The sequence below is a fragment of the Chrysemys picta genome, chromosome 1, assembly GCF_011386835.1.
Source record: "Chrysemys picta bellii isolate R12L10 chromosome 1, ASM1138683v2, whole genome shotgun sequence".
NCBI classification, from domain to species: Eukaryota; Metazoa; Chordata; order Testudines; family Emydidae; genus Chrysemys; species Chrysemys picta.
The window spans coordinates 348196797-348214681 of record NC_088791.1 but is presented as its reverse complement, the minus strand read 5'-3'; the positions used below and the strand labels follow the sequence as shown (position 1 = coordinate 348214681).

The 17885-nt window shown below is 51.3% G+C and overlaps 1 protein-coding gene across 21 annotated transcripts; it reads right to left on the bottom strand.

Moving 5' to 3' along the window:
• Nucleotides 1–5437: 5437 nt before the first annotated feature.
• On the bottom strand, nucleotides 5438–13757 carry LOC101944535 (ecto-ADP-ribosyltransferase 5-like). 21 transcript variants are annotated; one of them, XM_065581866.1, is made up of 7 exons: nucleotides 12769–12788; nucleotides 12169–12260; nucleotides 11999–12092; nucleotides 11618–11786; nucleotides 10737–11460; nucleotides 6525–6557; nucleotides 5438–5615 (listed from the first exon to the last, which is right to left on the bottom strand). In XM_065581866.1, the coding sequence occupies exons 5-7, from the start codon at nucleotides 11428–11430 to the stop codon at nucleotides 5494–5496; spliced, it is 849 nt and encodes a 282-aa protein (XP_065437938.1). In that variant the 5' UTR covers nucleotides 11431–11460; nucleotides 11618–11786; nucleotides 11999–12092; nucleotides 12169–12260; nucleotides 12769–12788; the 3' UTR covers nucleotides 5438–5493. The 21 variants fall into 21 exon arrangements, with proteins under 21 accessions (XP_065437938.1, XP_042703443.2, XP_065437936.1 ...); XM_042847509.2 differs by lacking the exons at nucleotides 11618–11786; nucleotides 12769–12788 and adding an exon at nucleotides 13373–13746; XM_065581864.1 differs by lacking the exons at nucleotides 11999–12092; nucleotides 12769–12788 and adding an exon at nucleotides 13373–13746.
• Nucleotides 13758–17885: the final 4128 nt, after the last annotated feature.

Sequence of the window (17885 nt, the reverse complement as noted above, 5' to 3'; positions counted from 1 at the left end):
GAGGCCGCAGCTCAGTGGACCCTTAGCAGAGGTGGCGGCTGAAATGCCTAAGGAACACATGAACAGTTATGAACTTTTTAAAAACAAGGCCAGACTCCGAATGGGGCTAACACCCGAGCATGCCCGTCGGCGGTTCAGAGCCCTAAAGTGGAAACCGGATGTGTCATTTACCCGTCATGCCTACCACATTGACAAAAATTGTGATGCCTGGGTATCAGGAGCAAATGTTCAATCTCTGGAAGATCTACTTTCCCTAGTAAAAATAGAGCAGTTTTTAGAGGGTGTTCCTGAGGAAATAGAAAGGTACATCCTAGATAGGAAGCCCAAAACTGTAACTGAGGCGGGGGAGATTGGAGCCCAATGGGTGGAGGTGGCAGAAAAGAAAAAAACTAGTAGCAGTTGGAGCGAATATCAGAAGGGGCAAGCCGAAACAAAACCTTACCACCGGGGACAACCCAAGGCCCCACCCACATCCCAAGGGAAACACCAGACGCCTTCTCACCCCACCACAGCAGTATCCACCAACCAACATCGTCCCAGTGATACCTTAGCAGGGCGATGTTTTAAATGTAATGAACTGGGACATATAAAGGCTCACTGCCCCAAGAACCCCAACCGATTACAGTTCATTACACCCCAATCACACCAAAGATCCCCAAACCCAGATGCCTCTCTCATACCCTCGGAGCGAAGGGAAACCTTGAGAGTGGGCGGAAAGAAGGTTACCGCTTGGAGGGACACTGGGGCTCAAGTGTCAACTATCCACCAATCCCTAGTGGACCCCAAACTCATCAACCCAGAGGCTACAGTGACAATTCAACCCTTCGTGTCACAATCTGTAACCTTGCCTACAGCCACGTTGCATGTCCAGTACAAGGGCTGGTCAGGAATGTGGACTTTTGCAGTCTATGACAATTATCCCATTCCCATGCTGCTGGGAGAAGACTTGGCCAACCATGTGAAGGTAGCCAAGAGGGTGGGAATAGTCACCCGCAGCCAGGCTAAGCAAGCTTTCACCCCCATCCCTGTTCCTGAGCCGTCCACCAGGGCCCCGTCTGTGTTACCGGAGACCCAGACAAAGGTGGTGGAACTGGATCCCCTGCCAACGACTGCAACAGCCGTAGTGGATCCAATCCCAGAGACCCAGCCAAAGCCAGTCCCAGAACCGGAACTGGCAACGCAACCAGCACCAGAACCATTGCCAGCCCTGAGTCCAGCGCTTGCAAACCCGTCTACAACTCCAACGCCAGAGGGCACCAGCGAGCCTGAATTGGCAGAAGCAGCAGATAACCCTACCCAAGAGGCTCAGCCAGAGCCTGAGTTACCACATAGTGCTCCAGCGGACAGCGGTTCACAGTCAATGGAAACAGCCCCAGCACCTGCATCGCTTCCAGAGGGACCAAGCCCCAGTCCACAGTCCAAGGAGGAACTGATGTCTCCAGCATCAAGGGAACAGTTCCAGGCCGAGCAGGAAGCAGATGACAACCTTCAGAAAGCTTGGGCGGCGGCGCGGAGCACCCCACCGCCTCTCAGCTCTTCTAACCGATCCTGGTTTGTTGTAGAACAAGGACTTTTATACAAGGAGATTCTTTCGGGTGGGCACCAGGAAGACTGGCATCCTCAAAGGCAGTTGGTAGTTCCCACTAAGTATCGGGTAAAGCTCTTGAGCTTAGCCCATGATCATCCCAGTGGCCATTCTGGGGTGAACAGAACCAAAGACCGGTTGGGGAAGTCCTTCCACTGGGAGGGAATGGGCAAGGACGTTGCTAATTATGTCCGGTCTTGTGAGGTGTGCCAACGAGTGGGAAAACCCCAAGACCAGGTTAAAGCCCCTCTCCAGCCACTACCCATAATTGAGGTCCCATTTCAGCGCGTAGCTGTGGATATTCTGGGTCCTTTCCCAAAGAAGACACCCAGAGGAAAGCAGTACGTACTGACTTTCATGGATTTTGCTACCCGATGGCCGGAAGCAGTACCCTTAAGCAACACCAGGGCTAAAAGTGTGTGCCAGGCATTAACAGACATTTTTGCCAGGGTAGGTTGGCCCTCCGACATCCTTACAGATTCGGGAACTAACTTCCTGGCAGGAACCATGGAAAGCCTGTGGGAAGCTCATGGGGTGAATCACTTGGTTGCCACCCCTTACCACCATGAAACCAATGGCCTGGTGGAGAGGTTTAATGGAACTTTGGGGGCCATGATACGTAAATTTGTAAATGAACACTCCAATAATTGGGACCTCGTGTTGCAGCAGTTGCTTTTTGCCTACAGGGCTGTACCACATCCCAGTTTAGGGTTTTCACCATTTGAACTTGTGTATGGCCGTGAGGTTAAGGGGCCATTACAGTTGGTGAAGCAGCAATGGGAGGGGTTTACGCCTTCTCCAGGAACAAACATTCTAGACTTTGTAAGCAACCTACAAAACACCCTCCGACATTCTTTGGCCCTTGCTAAAGAAAACCTAAAGGATGCTCAGGAAGAGCAAAAGGCCTGGTATGATAAACATTCCAGAGAACGGTCCTTCAAGGTAGGAGACCAAGTCATGGTCTTAAAGGCGCTCCAGGCCCATAAAATGGAAGCGTCGTGGGAAGGACCATTCACGGTCCAGGAGCGCCTAGGAGCTGTTAACTATCTCATAGCCTCCCCCACCTCCAACATAAAGCCTAAGGTATACCATGTTAATTCTCTTAAGCCCTTTTATTCCAGAGAATTAAACGTTTGCCAGTTTACAGCCCAGGAAACAGATGATGCGGAGTGGCCTGAAGGTGTCTACTACGAAGGAAAAAAGGATGGTGGCGTGGAAGAGGTGAACCTCTCCACGACCCTTGGACGTCTGCAGCGACAGCAGATCAAGGAGCTGTGCACAAGCTTTGCACCAATTTTCTCAGCCACTCCAGGATGGACCGAACGGGCATACCACTCCATTGACACAGGTAATGCTCACCCTATTAGAACCCCACCCTACCGGGAGTCACCTCATGCCAAAACGGCTATACAAAGGGAGATCCAGGACATGCTACAGATGGGTATAATCCGCCCCTCTAAGAGTGCATGGGCATCTCCAGTGGTTCTAGTTCCCAAACCAGATGGGGAAATACGCTTTTGCGTGGACTACCGTAAGCTAAATGCTGTAACTCGTCCTGACAACTATCCAATGCCACGCACAGATGAGCTATTGGAGAAATTGGGACATGCCCAATTCATCTCTACTTTGGACTTAACCAAGGGGTACTGGCAAGTACCACTAGATGAACCCGCTAAGGAAAGGTCAGCCTTCGTCACCCAGGCAGGGGTGTATGAATTCAATGTACTTCCTTTCGGGTTGCAAAATGCACCCGCCACCTTCCAAAGACTTGTAGATGGTCTCCTAGCGGGATTGGGAGAATCTGCAGTTGCCTACCTCGATGATGTGGCCATTTTTTCTGATTCATGGGCAGAGCACATGGAGCACCTGGAAAAAGTTTTCGAGCGCATCCAGCAGGCAGGACTAACTGTTAAGGCTAAAAAGTGTCAAATAGGCCAAAACAGAGTGACTTACCTGGGGCACCAGGTGGGTCAAGGAACTATAAATCCCCTACAGGCCAAAGTGGATGCTATCCAAAAGTGGCCGGTTCCAAAGTCTAAGAAACAGGTCCAATCCTTCTTAGGGTTGGCTGGATATTATAGGCGATTTGTACCCCACTACAGCCAAATCGCCGCCCCGCTGACAGACCTAACCAGAAAGAAACAGCCAAATGCAGTTCAGTGGGCTGATAAGTGTCAAAAGGCCTTTAACCAGCTTAAGGCAACACTCATGTCTGACCCTGTGCTAAGGGCCCCAGACTTTGACAAACCGTTCCTAGTAACCACAGATGCGTCCGAGCGAGGTGTGGGAGCAGTTTTAATGCAGGAAGGACCGGATCAAGAATTCCATCCTGTCGTGTTTCTCAGTAAGAAACTGTCTGAGAGGGAAAGCCATTGGTCAATCAGTGAAAAGGAATGCTACGCCATTGTGTACGCGCTGGAAAAGCTACGCCCATATGTTTGGGGACGGCGTTTCCAACTACAAACAGACCATGCTGCGCTACAGTGGCTTCATACCGCCAAGGGAAATAACAAAAAACTTCTTCGGTGGAGTTTAGCTCTCCAAGATTTTGATTTTGAAATACAACACATTTCGGGAGCTTCTAACAAAGTGGCTGATGCACTTTCCCGGGAAAGTTTCCCAGAGTTAACTGGTTAACAATTGTTCTTGGAATGAAACATATTGTTAGTTTTTATATAATCAGTAGTATGTCTAAAGGTACATGTGTCTTATTAACTCTGTTTTCTCCTAGAACTCCAGGAAGAAATCACAGCCAGTGTGGAACCGAACATCCAACACTATCTGTGATTTGGGGGGCGTGTCATAACTATAAAGGGAAGGGTAATAGCTGTCCTGTGTACAGTACTATAAATCCCTCCTGGCCAGAGACTCCAAAATCCTTTTCCCTGTAAAGGGTTAAGAAGCTCAGGTAACCTGGCTGGCATCTGACCTAAAGGACCAATAAGGGGACAAGATACTTTCAAATCTTGGGGGGGGGAAGGCTTTTGTTTGTGTTCTTTGTTTGGGAGAGTGTTCGTTCTCGGGGACTGAGAGGGACCAGACATCAATCCAGGTTCTCCACATCTTTCTAAGCAAGTCTCTCCTATTTCAAACTTGTAAGTAAATAGCCAGGCAAGGCGTGTTAGTTTTCCTTTGTTTTCTCAACTTGTAAATGTACCTTTTACTAGAGTGTTTCTCTTTGTTTGCTGTACTTTGAACCTGAGACTAGAGGGGAGTCCTCTGAGCTCTTTAAGTTTGATTACCCTGTAAGGTTGATTTCCATACTGATTTTACAGAGATGATTTTTACCTTTTTCTTTAATTAAAAACCTTCTTTTTAAGAACCTGATTGATTTTTTCCTTGTTTTAGATCCAAAGGGGTTTTGGATCTTGATTCACCAGGAGTTGGTGGGAGGAAGGAGGGGAATGGTTAATTTCCCCTTGTTTTAAATCCAAGGGGTTGGATTTGTTTTCACCAGGGATTTGGTGAAGGTTTTTCAAGGTTTCCCAGGGAGGGAATCCATTGAAAATGGTGGCAGCCGAACCAGAGCTAAGCTGGTAATTAAGCTTAGAAGTTTTTATGCAGGCCCCTACATTTGTACCCTAAAGTTCAAAGTGGGGATCTCAGTCCTGACAAAAGGTAGGAATGTAAAACTTAAAGGGGGACACAGAATGGAACGATGATACTGTTCAGCCACTAGATGGCGCCACATGAGACCAGCCCACCTGGCAGGGTAGGAAAGTCTCTAAATGGGGCTACGGTCGTGTATCTCTGTAATGGAGCCCCTGGGGCCAGCCCAAACCTGGTACAGAAGCCTGACCTGCTAGTAGCAGCCCTGCTGCCCACCATGTTCAAGGAGTACACAGCACAGCGTCCAGTAAAGGACCCCACCTCCATTTATTTTTTTTGAGACTTTTTTTTTTTTTTTTTTACAAAATCAAGATGAGTTTGAAATTGGCGAAGAGTTTCTGAGCAGCAATGTTGACCAGGACAATTCCACCGACGAACGCAGGGCTCATGTTGCCGGACACCCTGACGCTCCTACCTGCAACTAAGGAAAGAAAACATGTGAGCTAGTGCATTGAATAACCTTTCAGAGGCCAGGAGAATATTAAGCACCTAAATCCACACTGAGTGGTGACACAATGGATGCTCAGGACCTCTAAAAACCAGGCTGCTTATTTACCTAGGTGCTGCCAACCTTATCGAGTATGAAGAAATCATAGAAATGTCAGGCTGGAAGGGACCTCGCAAGGTCATCAAGCCCAGTCCCCTGTGCAGAGGCGGGGCCAAGTAAATCTAAACCAGCCTGACAGGTGTTTGTCCAGCCTGGTCTTGAAAACCTCCAGTGAGGGGATTCCACAACCTCCCTTAGGCGCCTGTTGCGGAGCTTAACTACCTTGAGAGTTAGCAAGTTTTTCCTCATCTGTAACCTGAATCTCTCTTGCTGCAGATTAAGCCCATTACTTCTTGTCCTGCCTGCAGTGGACACGGAGAACAATGGATCACCGTTCTCTTTATAACAGCCCTCAATGTATCTGAAGACTGTTCTCAGCTCCCCCTCAGTCTTCTTTCTGAAAACTAAACACGCCCAGTTTTTTTAACTTTTCCTCCCAGCTCAGGTTTTCTAAACCTTCGATCATTTTTGTTGCTCTCCTCTGGACTCTTTCCAATTTGTTTACATCTTCCCCAAAGTGTGACACCCAGAATTGGACACAGTTCTCCAGCTGGGGCCTCACCATTGCCAATTGAGAGGGACAATTACCTCCCTTGTCTTACATATGGCACTCCTGTTAATAGATGCCAGAAGGATATTAGCTTTTTTTGCAGCTGCATCACATTGCTGACTCATATTTAATTTGTGATCCACTGTCAGATGTTTCAAGTAATGTATCAAACTAAAAGCATCTGGCCCGTCCCTGGGACTACCAGAGATCAGAGTGGAAAGGAGAATTCTTACCTGTGTTGTCAACACATTCTGGAGACTTCTCTCCTAAAACACAAACAGAGACTTCCGTTAAACAGCTGTCTCCTCTAGGGGGAAATTTTCCAAGGCTGGCATGGACAAATGTCAGCTTTGCATCTTCGTTGGAATTGGTTCAAACTCACATGACAGCAAGCGAGACCCAGTTGAGATATGTTTGCATTTAGGTCTAGATTTTTAAAGGTATTGAGATGCCTAAAAATGCAGCTAAGCACCTTGTGGGATTTTCAAAGGCGCCAGCCACATTTGAAAATCCTGCAAGCTGCTTCGCTGTATTTTTAAGCACCCAAATGCATTTAAAAACGTGGTGCTTATGCCTGAGGCCGGCCTATAATAGGTGCTAGACCTCTAGGGGATTCCATGTCCCAAGTTCAGAGAAGGTATCAGAACAGCCCTGCTGAGCAACTCCCATGAAATCTATACAAGCAGGAGTTTCTCTGCACACCACAGACAGGTGGCAAGAACCTGCCTGCACTCCAGAGTAGATCCAGAAAAAGGGGAGGGAGGGATTACTTGTCTGTCTTGTAAAATAGCTTTTACACCCTACATTGCCCTTCCAGCCCTGATCACAGGGACAGTGAGAGGGTCACAACAATCAAGAAGGCCAAGGGTCTGTCTTTCCGGCTAGTACCATGCCTCAGCTGGGACAGTGTAACAGTGAGGCAAACAAGGAGCAATGGTCTCAAGTTGCAGTGGGGGAGGTCTAGGTTGGATATTCGGAAAAACTATTTCACTAGGAGGGTGGTGAAGCACTGGAATGGGTTACCTAGGGAGGTGGTGGAATCTCCATCCTTAGAGGTTTTTAAGGCCTGGCTGGCTGGGATGATTTAGTTGGGGTTGGTCCTGCTTTGAGAAGGGGATTGGACTAGATAACCTCCTGAGGTCCCTTCCAACCCTGATCTTCTATGATTCTAACTCTTGCTGTATTGTTCTGGTGCAATGCTCAGGGCTGCCAGTAGATGTCGCCGGAATCTGGATCTTAAAGATTAGAATCAGGGAAGGGTCCTGTTAGTGTGTCAGGGAACTGAAGTGGGTTATGTGCTTTGCTCTCATTTGCACCTGTGTGAATCAGGAGTGACTCCTCAGTGGAATCTCTATCCCGTCAGATATCAGCTGCTTGTCTTCGCTTTCAAGGCCTGTCATGGTCTATCCCCCCCCCCCCCCGACCCATCATCTCTCATTCGCTATGGAGGTGTCAGCTCCCCTCTCTGGTCAGCCCATGAACCCAGCCTCCGTCGTTACATTTTCAAACCAGCCCCTTCCTGCTTTCTCCCCTGCTCCCTTCACGACTGGACAGAGCTTCCCCTCAACACCCACAAAATGTTCCCATCATCCTGCTTCAAATCCCTCCTTAAAACTCTCCCTTGCCATGACGGCTGCAAAGAACTACAGCTCTGCTAGGCTGCCGGGGCGCTGCGCCCCCGCCCGATCCCACTGACCGCGCTGTCTCATTGTTTCCTTGGGCTCCCCTGCCCATCTCTTTCCATCCGTAAGCTCCTGGGGGCAGGGACCGTGTTTGTCCAGCGCCTAGCACCAGGGGCCCTGGGCCGTGCCTGGGGTTAACAGGTAGGCAAGATGAACAACAACTAGCGAGCACTCCGAACCAGGCCACGCGTGTCTGAACAAAGGCTAGAGGGAGGACGCTCTCTCAGACTCGACCAGATTCTCCAGCGCGGTGCGGCCGCTGTGCACTGCAGAAGGTGGCCCTAAAGCCAGCGTATCCAGCCCCGAGAGGGGCAAAAGGGGGGGTCCTCTGGTAGCATACGAGCTCCTGCTTTGCTCTGTCACTCCCCCTCCCCGCTGCTGGCGTAGCAAGGAAACGGGGGTGCAGCCAGGACAGACCTGCGTCTTGCTGCTCCTCTGCTGTGTCGTCAGCCCCTTGGGGTAAATGACAGCAACCCTCAGGCTGCTGCAACATGGCCCAGGGGCAGTTGGGTGGGCTTTGCACACCCCCGTCCCATAAGAACATAAGAAAGGCCGTACCGGGTCAGACCAAAGGTCCATCCAGCCCAGTATCCTGTCTACCGACAGTGGCCAATGCCAGGTGCCCCAGAGGGAGTGAACCTAACAGGCAATGATCAAGTGATCTCTCTCCTGCCATCCATCTCCATCCTCTGACAGACAGAGTTTAGGGACACCATTCCTTACCCGTCCTGGCTCATAGCCATTAATGGACTTAACCACCATGAATTTATCCAGTTCTCTTTTAAACGCTGTTATAGTCCTAGCCTTCACAACCTCCTCAGGTAAGGAGTTCCACAAGTTGACTGTGCGCTGCGTGAAGAAGAACTTCCTTTTATTTGTTTTAAACCTGCTGCCTATTAATTTCATTTGATGACCCCTAGTTCTTGTATTATGGGAATAAGTAAATAACTTTTCCTTATCCACTTTCTCCACATCACTCATGATTTTATATACCTCGATCATATCCCCCCTTAGTCTCCTCTTTTCCAAGCTGAAGAGTCCTAGCCTCTTTAATCTCTCCTCATATGGGACCCGTTCCAAACCCCTAATCATTTTAGTTGCCCTTTTCTGAACCTTTTCTAGTGCCAGTATATCTTTTTTGAGATGAGGAGACCACATCTATACGCAGTATTCGAGATGTGGGCGTACCATCGATTTATATAAGGGCAATAAGATATTCTCAGTCTTATTCTCTATCCCCTTTTTAATGATTCCTAACATCCTATTTGCTTTTTTGACCGCCTCTGCACACTGCGTGGACATCTTCAGAGAACTATCCCGACTTGTATAGTGTCTGTGCTTTGACCGTAGTTGGGGTTTGGTCCCTTATTCCTAGCGCCTTGGCCTCATTTTTGATTATGTATTTATAGGGAGAGAAGCTCAGAGTGCAACCCCCCAAACTAGCACTAAGATGAACACAAGGAACCTGAGAATGCCCCAGTTCTCCTCCAACGAGGAGACTGTATCTAACCAGGAGAAGCAAAAAAAGATTATGACTCATGAGGCTAATTCTGATCTCACTACCACCAGTTTCGGGAACTGATCTCACTTGAGTTGCAGCAGCGTAAACAAAGTCAGAATGAGGCCCCCCAAATCAACTTTAACTCTCCAGTTTGTTTGGTAGGAAGACAACTTGGCCTGCGGAAATGCATGGTTATGCATGGCATCGAAAGAATCCATACGAGAGAACGACCCAGCCATGCAAAGACTGGCGTGGTTAGAGATCAGCGTTACAATCCAGCCACCAGTTTTAGGACACTCTCAGGGCAAATTTAAAAACTACATTTCATTGCATGCCAAGCAAGGGAAAGAAAAGAGAATCCGTAATTAACATGCAGGAGCTAGAGAGGCAGGGAAGGCTAAAACCAAAGAAGCAAAATTTTCCATACATTAAGCCCATGAAGATTATGCTGCCGCTAAACTGCACTGTTGATTCTCCAAGCTGCCCATGCCTGGGAACATTGAGATCCTTGTGTTCCGAGGACATCGTAAACCCAAACTGGGGGCAGCTGTTCAGTAGGTATTTGGCGAGGTTTCAGGCAGTGCCCCTGGCATGAGCCAGAGATTCCCAGGCCAGAAGGGACTGTTGTGGTCACCAGTCTGACCCATGTAGCACAGGCCAGAGGATGTGACCCAGGCACTCCTGCATCAAGGCCGATAACTTGGGTTTGTCTGCGGAACGGGCAAACAACGAAGGGGAGGGAAGGAGATAGTCTTGGTGGCCAGGCTGGGCTCCTGTCTGAAGGATTGTTTAATGCTGCCGGGGTGGTGCTAGGGGGCAGGACACCTACCGCTTGTAGTAGGGACCCTTAAAAACAATTTAAAAGGAAGTAAAAAATTACCCTTCCAAGCTTCCGTAGGCTTCTCGGCTTCCTTATTGGGGGCCCAAGTCTGCAACCCTTGCCCACCTGGGGTGAAGCCCCTTGGGCAAAGGGGCCAGCAAAAGGCCGAGGACATGACTTAATTCCCACGTAAGCCCTATGGCTTTATGGATGAGCCCTGAATAGCAATAATGGGCTTATGTGGGACTGAAGCGGTGCAGAGGGCTTGGTGCCGGCCCAACGCCCAGGACCAAATTTCACCCTTAGGAAATAAATTAGATTAACCTAAGATGTGGGTCACATCTGAGCCACCCATTTAACGGCTTCCTCTGCGATTGGCTTGTCCCCGTTCCGAGGTGGCCGAGCCTGGCTTGCTCCCGTTCCAACGCGGGCCGGCACTCACCCCCAAGGTAGGCGCAGTTGTAATGGCTGCAGGTCCGGTTCATGCTGTGCAGGAGGAAGACGCTGCAGTTCCCCTCCCGGGAGAAGCTGGAGACGTTGAACACTTCGCTCCCGGGGATCAGCACTTCTCGCTCGGAAGGGATGGCGGAGAACGACTCGATGAGGACGCCGAAGCAGGAGCGCAGGGTGAAGAACGTGGCGTTGCCGTAACTCCGAGCTAAAGCCATGTCCAGCGAGGAAGAGGTGAACTGTCCGAACCGGAACATACCTGCCCCGCTGGGCTCAAAGCGGATGGATCGGACTCCCCGGAACAGCTGGCGTCTGAACAGGTGGCCACAGTCAGTCCGTAAGAGCTGCAGGGCTCTTGTCAGATAGTAATGGAGAGCTTTGAAGTGGAAATTGCTCATGTAGTTATCGCGGGAGACCCCAGCCTCTCTCACTGCCTTGTTCAACTCCCAGTACAGTGGCTTGGAGGAATCAGTGTAGACCAGGATGGCTATGCCATGTTCATCCCTAAAGCCCTCGGGCACAGAAAGCCTTTTCTTCTTAATTGCCCAAACAGCCGATAGGTTTCCCCACATAGAGCCCAGCAGCGGGTGTCTGGCTTTTTCCTCCTCTAGCAGGCGAGGTGCAATATCCGTTTCCATTTCCTCAGTGCAGCCGGTGTATTGGTCATCGAAAGAGTCGGGTGCCATTCCCAACTGCACAGACTGCTGGCATCTCACCTGGAGGGAGACGAAACAGGTTACTAAGGGGGTGGTCGGGGGTAGCCGGGTCTGACTGGCAGCTCAGCCATCTTGCCGTGCAGTGGCAGAGTAGTTCTCATGCTGGGCCATGCAGCCAACAATGCTCCCGCCCCATAGCTCCTGGGCACAATTTTACCCGATGGAGGGAACGGTTCTTCAGTGACACTGGACTCAAACTGGATTACCGAATAACTCTGCAGGCACCACCGTGGCTCACTGGCTAGAGAACTGTACTAGAACTCAGGAGAGCTGGGTGTTCAGCCCACCTTTAGAAAGTCACGTCCCCTCTCTCTGCCTCAGTTTCCCTGTGTGAAACGAGGGAAATGATTTTTCTCGTGCTTTGGAGTCTGGAGCAAAGCATTCTAGTACTTAGAGTGCCTTCCCATCCAAGGGGTGTGTTCTACTGACTGGCAGCCACAGCATGGAGGCTGATTAAAAGCAAAATTTCATCTCCATCCGGACTCCCCCACAGCTCACAGGATATTCCCCACCTGTACACAGCGGCACTAATACTTACACAGTGAACAAACAGCCACAGTCGCGGGGTGGCTCTCACAGACGGGCCCTCCTCTCTCCTCCCACCGGCTGTGACCCTCTGAGACGCCACGTACCTGAGCCACCGGGACAGAGACAGGTTACGGGAATGAGGGGATGGCGGAGAGAATTCAGCTGGAGGAATTCAGTTACCTGAGAAGTTTCCAGCAAGGCGAGAGCCCAAAGAGAAGCCAAGGAGAGAACCACAGACCTCAACGTCTTCATTTCCCAGCTCACCTGCGAGGCTGAAGGCAAATCCAATGGGTAGATCAGTGGACATCAGGCAGATTTCAACATTACCCGCAGGGGGATGTAGCCTCCCCAGTCAATGGGTGTGCCATGCTGATCTGCTGGGAGGGTACCACCCTCCACCCTGGCACCAGCACCCTAATGCCGGCCTGCTGTGGAGGACAGGCCTGTGGGGGTGCAAGGATGTTTGGGGAGCCAGCCTGCCCCATGCTCACCCTGCAGCGGTGGCTCTGTCCTGCAGGCCTAGGCCTCGCTCCTCACTCAGGGCATAGCGCCACCGGGGGCTGGTGCGGCACCCCCCCATCATGATGGAGCAGGGAGCCAGGCTCAGCCAATGTGGCGGTCTTGTTCTCCACACTCTTCTTCCCCTTTTTAGTCCTCCTACTCTCCCACACCAGGCTGGGAGAAGTGTAGGTTTGCCTGGCTTTGCCCCCTTGGTGCCACGATTTCTGTGGGTGCAAATGATCCCATGAACCTACACTGCCATCACCCATAACCACCAACCGTCTCACGTCAGTCTTGACACCACTCCCGCAGTGAGGACATCCCGTGCGCACGGCAAGGTTTCAGAGGACAGAATTCCTGCAGCAGAGGAAGCCCAGCCTGAAGACAAGTTGTTGACTATCTGGTATATTTTTAGTGACCCTAATTTCTTTTCACAGGAGCCAGCTGGACAAGACAGGGCTCGGTCACAGTCCAGAGGACATGGCTAAAAATAAAGGAACGGAGCTACTGTTTGCATGGAGACACTGTCTAGGGCTCACAGGGCAGACACATCAGCAGAGACCGCGGATTTCTCAGCCGGCAGCCTCTAGGCCTAGAATCATGCAGCAAGTGACAGATTTTAGTGGGGTTTCCCGGAATGTACATTAATCATGCAGAAGGTGAAGCGTTCCACTCCGGGGACGCTGCACATGGTTTTGATTTCAGACGGCGTCCCAGCAACCCACTGCCAGACGCCTGCAAACCCTGCGCATGGACAGGGACAGATGGCATTTGTACCAAGGCCAAAAATCACAGGGAGGGAAGCAGCTTCCAGGAGTTACGTAGGAGACAGCCTCAGGGCACTGTTCACAACAAACACAAGCATGGGGAGAGGGGATTGTACCTGATTTCCCCAAACAGATCGCTGTTCCCGGCAGGCAGAATCCCAAGCCACACGTCTTACGTTGAAGGGTCCAGCTGATTCCCTGATCCCACTGGGGCTTCTTCAAAGAAAAAACTCTATGGGAAAAACATTTTTCCAAGGCCTTTCCCTCCCTGCAGGAAACAGCTGAAACTAAGTTACAACACGACACTGAGCCCAGTTTATCTTCGTTATTTCCGTATATTTGACCGGAGATCCCAGAAAGCAGAGCACAGCCAGTGCTGTGTAGGCTACATACAGCTCTCAGGTGCCCAAACACAGCACGTGTAGCCACTCATCTAGCAAGGGACCAGCTGACCTGCCTTCAGTTCCCGTAAGTAGAATCAAGCCGGAGATGCCTTCGCCCTGCACAGATCTGTTTACAAAGTGGAGTGATTTTGGTTCTAAGCCATGACCTTTGCTGACTGAGATAAACAAAACTAAAACTCCAGCTAAACTGCCCAGCACATGGGCCAAGAAGTGCCTCTGGCTCACCGTTTTTCTTCATTCCAGAAATAACTAGGGGCAACAAGAAGAAATAGCCTGTAAAGTGTAACCCTTCTGCAGGGGGTGAGGGCAGGGACCAGGGCCGGCTCCGGGCACCAGCTGAGCAAGCTGGTGCTTGGGGCGGCAGATTGTTGGAGGCGGCGTTCTGCCCAATCCTAGGGCGGCACGGCCGCTTTTTGTTGTTGTTGTTGTTCCGCTCCGGCCGCCCTGTAGGGGGCGGCGGCGCGGAGAACCAGAGCGCCCTGCAGAGCAGTCCTCTTCCTTCCCTCCCCGCCGACCAGAGCGGAGCCCTCGCGGCAGGAGGCGGCGCAGTGGGAGGGGCCGCGTGGCAGCGCCCCTGCTGTAGCCCTGGCCGCCCCCTTCCCTCTTTCTCCCGCCTGCTCCTTTCCCCTCCCCTCCCCCTGCCGGTCCCCCTGCACCCGCGCTCCGGCCGCACCGCAGGGTTTTTTTGTTGTTGTTTTTTGCTTTGCCGTTCTGGCCGCCCCCTTTTTTTTTTTTTGCTTGGGGCGGCCAAAAAGCCAGAGCCGGCCCTGGCAGGGACAGGGTCCGGGTCCAATATCTAGGGGTTTCTCTTTACAATACAAAACAGGACTGGCTGAAGGCCCACCCAGCAACCAGTAACTAACCACTGCCCCTGGGGGCCTCTGAAGAGGTAATACTGCCCCTTGAGTTACACACAGACTCACAAGCACCGAGTCTGTGCGGAACAAGAGAGAACTGTTATTAAAAGGGAGAAGGAATTCCCTGCAACACCACTGCAACAAAGAGTCAAAAGCATGTAAACCATAAGTACACCCCCACCCCCAGAGCAAGTTGGGCAGTGTCCTTTGCCTCAGTTTCCCACCTTGCGGTGTGAAAATCCAATGGACGACTGTCTCTTTAAGACACCGCTCCCCTTTCCCTCTGCTGCCCCCCACTCACAACTGGCAATTCAGAGTCAGTGAAGTCCCAGAATTCTGGGGGAGGCAGGGGCAGCTCCAGGCACCAGTGATCCAAGCGAGTGCAGGGGGCGGCAAGCCGCGGGGGGTGCCCTGCTGGTCCCTGCGAGGGCAGTCAGGCAGCCTTTGGCGGCATGCCTGCGGGAGGTCCGCCGGTCCCACGGATTCGGCGGCAATTCGGCGGTGGGGACGCCGAAGCTGTGGAACCGGGGACCTCCCACAGGCAAGCTGCCATGCTTGGGGCGGCAAAAAAGCTAGAGCCACCCTTGGGGGGAGGGGTTCACCTTCTACCTTGAAGGGGCGGGGGAACAAGCCTCTCCCGCCGCTCAGCACTGCCATGGTTACCTCTGCCACCACTTGCCACTGCGATGCTGCGTTCTGAGATTCTCCTACTTGGTGATTTCAGCTCTAAATGATTTCACTGGGCAGGGAGGAACCTCACAGCCGCTGCAGCCTCTCCTCTGTCTTTCACTGCAAGTCTGTCCCCACACCAGGTTTAGGTCCTAAACCTGCTTATCCGTGACAGCAGGAAGCCTTGTAACCACTGAAAAGAAACAAGAACTCTTAATCAAGTTTAGTCAGCACCGTCACAAGGCACTGGGGAAAAGAAAGAGGTTTAAATACTACCTAGGAGCTTCTGAAACAGCACCCACAAAATAGGAACTCATCCCCCACTTCCTCTGACTTCCATTTAGCAATGGACACACAGTATCCTCTGCTTAGTGGGTGCCATTCAATGTAGGGTGACCTCTCATTCAGGGCAGATTACGCACGGTTCTTCTGCCCTTTACCTATGCAATATGAATAACACTATTTCATGACCCCAGCACTCGGTACTCAAGTGAATTGTAACCCAAAGGGATTGCTTTGGCACAGGAGGTGTGTCTATGCAAATACAGCCAGCTCCTAAAGTCTATTCCTCCAGTTCGTCACTAGATGTTGTGGTGGAGACAGCTCATTCTTACCCTGCTCACATCAGCACCGGCCTGGGTCAATGATCAGGGAGAGAGGTGTGCGATTCCTGTGTTTGTTCCAGCTGCGCCCCGGCCCTGCACCCAGGGGCTAGGATCCCCAGCCCCAACTTGCAGCACTCAAGCAGGACAGCCTATGGAGGTGGAAAGTGGGGTTCTTATTGCAATAGGGTGGGGACAGGGACAAAAGAAGATGGCTGCCTGCCTGCTCGCTCTGGGGTAGCCAGGTCAGCTGTGGTCTATACTGAGAGCATGTACCCCACCCAGCCAGCCTGCCCTGGCACAGAATTTCAGGCCAGATCTCTTGCCTTTGATGGACTCATCCAGCCATGTAGGAGGGTCCTGGCCCAGGTAGACTCCTCCAAACACCACTGGCTCCTGGGTGTTTGACCCTAATTCTGTGCTGCCTTAGGACCACCCTGGTGCAAGCCCAGTGTGGTCCGTGGGACTGACCAGGTCGGGGGTCCATACCAGATCACTCAAGGTATGAAATTGCAAGATTCATGCTCATGCACCTCCTTTGTAGCCTAGCTAGTCCACGAGGACCACAATCGGAGCATGCCCATTGCTAGCAGCGTGCAGGGTTCCTCCGCCCCAGCCCATCTAAGGAGCAGGTGGGGAGAGCAGAGACTGTCAGCTGGGCCAGGGGAGATTGAAGACGCTGGGGGAAGGAGATGCAGCTGAGCAGGGAGAGGTTGGGGAAAGGCCTGGCTGGCAGCACATTGCAGATCCCAGGCTGGAGTGTGCGCATCCTCTGATGAAGTGAAAATAGTCCCTGCACCTTCCCTCTTCTCCATGTTTATTGCTATGAAAACAGAAGGGCCAGTGAGCCGGGACGGCTTCTTTACCGCACCAAGGAACCCGGACTGCGTATGCGCCTTTCACAGGTCTAACGGCACCTCTGCCTGCCCAAGGTGGCTTCAGAAGCACTCTGCTACTCTCCGAGGGCCAGATTCCAGGCTCACGTAGCTTCAGCGGGTTTGGGGGGCTGGGAGCCAGGGCAGAAATCGGCCCTTGTAGCTGGGAGGAGCAGTATCGTCGGCTTTTGGCTTTATGTAACCAGTGTGATTCTGGTATGTCCGCCGGGTCCTGTCTTCCTGCAGCCCCCGTCACATAACTTCTCTGGGCTGTAGAAGTAACAGAGGGGAAACAAATACTCAACAATCCTGGTTTTCCAGACTCTCTTTACTAGTCACACTTGAAATCTGGCTACTGCCGAACGTTGGCAGACATCACTCGCTTCTTGGTGAAATTCCCTCCTGTGCAGAGGGCCAGCGTGAGACCTCTCCAACGGGTAAACTGCTTGGGCCCAGAGCTGTCACGCACTCTGTAGAGCCCTCAGCTCTCTGGGGCCTGGCCTGCCTGGCCTCTAGACGTTACCGCAATACGGAAGTGATATAATACATAGTTTGCATTGCTAAAGTGGTATTTATACGGTGATAGGCCTGCACTGACTGTGTGCACAGGGCAGAATTGTGCCTTTCTGGACTAATCATCGAAAGCTTTAGCATGATTGGGATACACATTTTGTGTAACCAGAGCTCCTCCCGTGCTCTGTCAGTGTAAAGCAAACAGCATCGGGAACAGGCATCACGACAACTCTTCGCACGTTTCCAGTGATGCGTTGCAGAAGGCTGTATTTAGCATTCAGCCAAACACTAAAATCAGGTAAATCCTGTTCTGACGGTTTGGGGAATCTGTCTACAGTGTTCCAGCGTAGCAGCCGTGTTAGTCTGTATCCACAAAAAGAACAGGAGTACTTGTGGCACCTTAGAGACTAACACATTTATTTGAGCATAAGCTTTCATGGGCTACAGCCCACTTCATCGGATGCATAGACTGGAACACACAGCAAGAAGATATATATACATACAGAGAACATGAAAAGGTGGAAGTACGCATACCAACTGTAAGAGGCCAATCAATTGAGATGATCTATCATCAGCAGGAGGAAAACAAACAAACAAACAAAAATAAAAACTTTTGAAGCGATAATCGAGATGACCCATAGAAGGTGTGAGGAGACTTAACATGGGGAAATGGATTCAATTAGTGTAATGACCCAACCATTCCCAGTCT